Source organism: Cynoglossus semilaevis, chromosome Z (assembly GCF_000523025.1).
Source record: "Cynoglossus semilaevis isolate Cse_v1.0 chromosome Z, Cse_v1.0, whole genome shotgun sequence".
Taxonomy (NCBI): Eukaryota; Metazoa; Chordata; class Actinopteri; order Pleuronectiformes; family Cynoglossidae; genus Cynoglossus; species Cynoglossus semilaevis.
Genome location: NC_024328.1, coordinates 14,054,861 through 14,056,824, shown reverse-complemented (window position 1 = coordinate 14,056,824; position 1,964 = coordinate 14,054,861). Strand labels below are relative to the sequence as shown.

At 40.2% G+C, this 1,964-nt stretch overlaps 1 protein-coding gene across 1 annotated transcript in view; it reads left to right on the top strand.

Annotated features, from left to right (window-relative positions):
• The first annotated feature begins 1,364 nt into the window (after nucleotides 1-1,364).
• The window catches only part of LOC112486453 (dickkopf-related protein 1), a 2,772-nt gene continuing 2,172 nt past the window's right edge, over nucleotides 1,365-1,964 (top strand). The window contains exon 1 of the mRNA XM_025052998.1: nucleotides 1,365-1,535. Within this exon, the coding sequence (XP_024908766.1) occupies nucleotides 1,395-1,535 (141 nt within the window). The 5' untranslated portion in view covers nucleotides 1,365-1,394. The remainder of the gene's footprint in view (nucleotides 1,536-1,964) is intronic.

Below are 1,964 nucleotides of genomic sequence, written 5' to 3'. Positions count from 1 at the left end.
GGCACAGCCTCCTGTGTGTTTCAGTGGTGTGTGGTCTGGCTCTGGACTCAAACAACATCAGACCTAATGAGCGACAGGTGAGAGAGAAAACAAAACTAATATTTCAATGACAAAAAACGTTTGTTTACGTTGACGGCTTCTCTGTGGTCTTTAGTCATTTACCTCAGAAAATATTTTTAATTTTAATTTTTTTAGTTTCTCTGATTCAAACTTTATGTGTCTTTAATCCCCCTGCGTTCCACTAGAGGGAGCCTACTGGAAAGGCTTTTTCTGAATTTTCTATTTAATTTTTAATCTAACACTACTCATCAATCTGCGGTCATATATAATACTGTTTTCCAAAGACTGGCTCATGACCCTCAGGTGGATCACAAGAATTTAAAAAAAATTCACACTAATGCTAACAATTCTTTTTTTGCTGTGTGACCAAAACAATTATTCTATTCAATGTGCAATGGCTTAGTGCATTGTTTCCGAAAGACTGGGTCGCGACTCTCAGGTGGGTCGCAATAAAATTTTTTTGGGTCGTTTGCATTATGTTTCCCAGGAGTTTACGAATAATGTTTATTGACTTGGGCCGTTAAGTTTCGTGACTTTTAAAGTATGGGTCGCCCAGAAAAACAATTTGGGAAACACAGCAGTGGCGGAAACGGCAAGAAAATAGATTAACTGCAATGCAAATGGTAACATTTGGCAGTTTTGAAAAAAAAAATACTAAAGAAAAATATGGGCAAGTGTGGAAAACAAACGCGGTCACTTTAAGTAGCGATCACCAACCAGCCCGCGACCCACTGGACCACCAAACTGGTCGGCGACTTGATTCCGAAATGGAGGATTAAAATGAAAATACTGTGTTTTCCCTACTATTAAATACTAAAAATGGCTTCAGTTTTGTAATAAAAAAAATTATATATATATTTAGTTATATATATGTATACCTCAGGTCACTTGTTCCTACCAGTTGGTTGGACTGCTGGGGATTCTAAATGTAGCGGTCCCCTACTTTTACCAGTCGGCCGGTATCAGCCGTTACTGCGGACTGGGACTACCGCGCCATCGTTGAAGGATCATTAAATTTACAAAAAAAATTTTTATTTAAATTTCCACTGCGACCCAGGATCAAGTGACCTATGGATCAGCACTGGTCCCCGTACCGGGGTTTGAGGACCCCTGCTGTAATGAACTCCTTACCAGTAGCATCAGTTTGTCATTGGTTATTGATTACTGACCATGTTTCCCAAAGACTGGGTCGCAAGAGATTTTTTTTTGGGTCGTCTCGCATCATATAATTCTAGGAGTTTACGAATAATTATTGACTTGGGTCGCGAAGGTTTGTGACTTCTAAAATTTGGGTCCCCAGAAAAAAAAAGTTTGGGAAACATTGATGATAGACCATGTGGTCTTACCTAACGGTGACATCACTCTCCTCTGTCCATCAGGATCGCCCCAGTCGCGGTCAGGTGGAATCGTCAGCAGGCGGCCGCAGCCAAGGAACCGATCCTGCATGTTCTACACCTGACTGTCACGTCCCGGTGGTGAGTGACACGTAAAGACACCTGAACAGAACAACTAATGCAGATCGCACCGTATTTTGTACACTGTACATCACATCATCGGATTAGTCACATCAGTCATTAAATGTGGCGAAAAAACTAATATATATATATATATATATATTTAGAGAGAGAGAGAGAGAGAGTGAGAGAGAGAGAGTCAATATTTCGGTCCATTTTTTTATTAATTTCACTGATGGTTTTTTTTTCAATCAGTTAAATTTACAATGAACTTAAAGTAGGCGCGATTAAAAATATATAAATAAATATATATATATTTGTGGCACTTTGACCCAGAGGCAATGTCTCTGTCATTGGTGTGGAACCCCAGGGTTAACCTCCTGGGCAAGTTTGAATCCCGGTTAGGGCGGTTGGTACCTTCCAGTGGACTCACCACCCACAGGAAGGTTT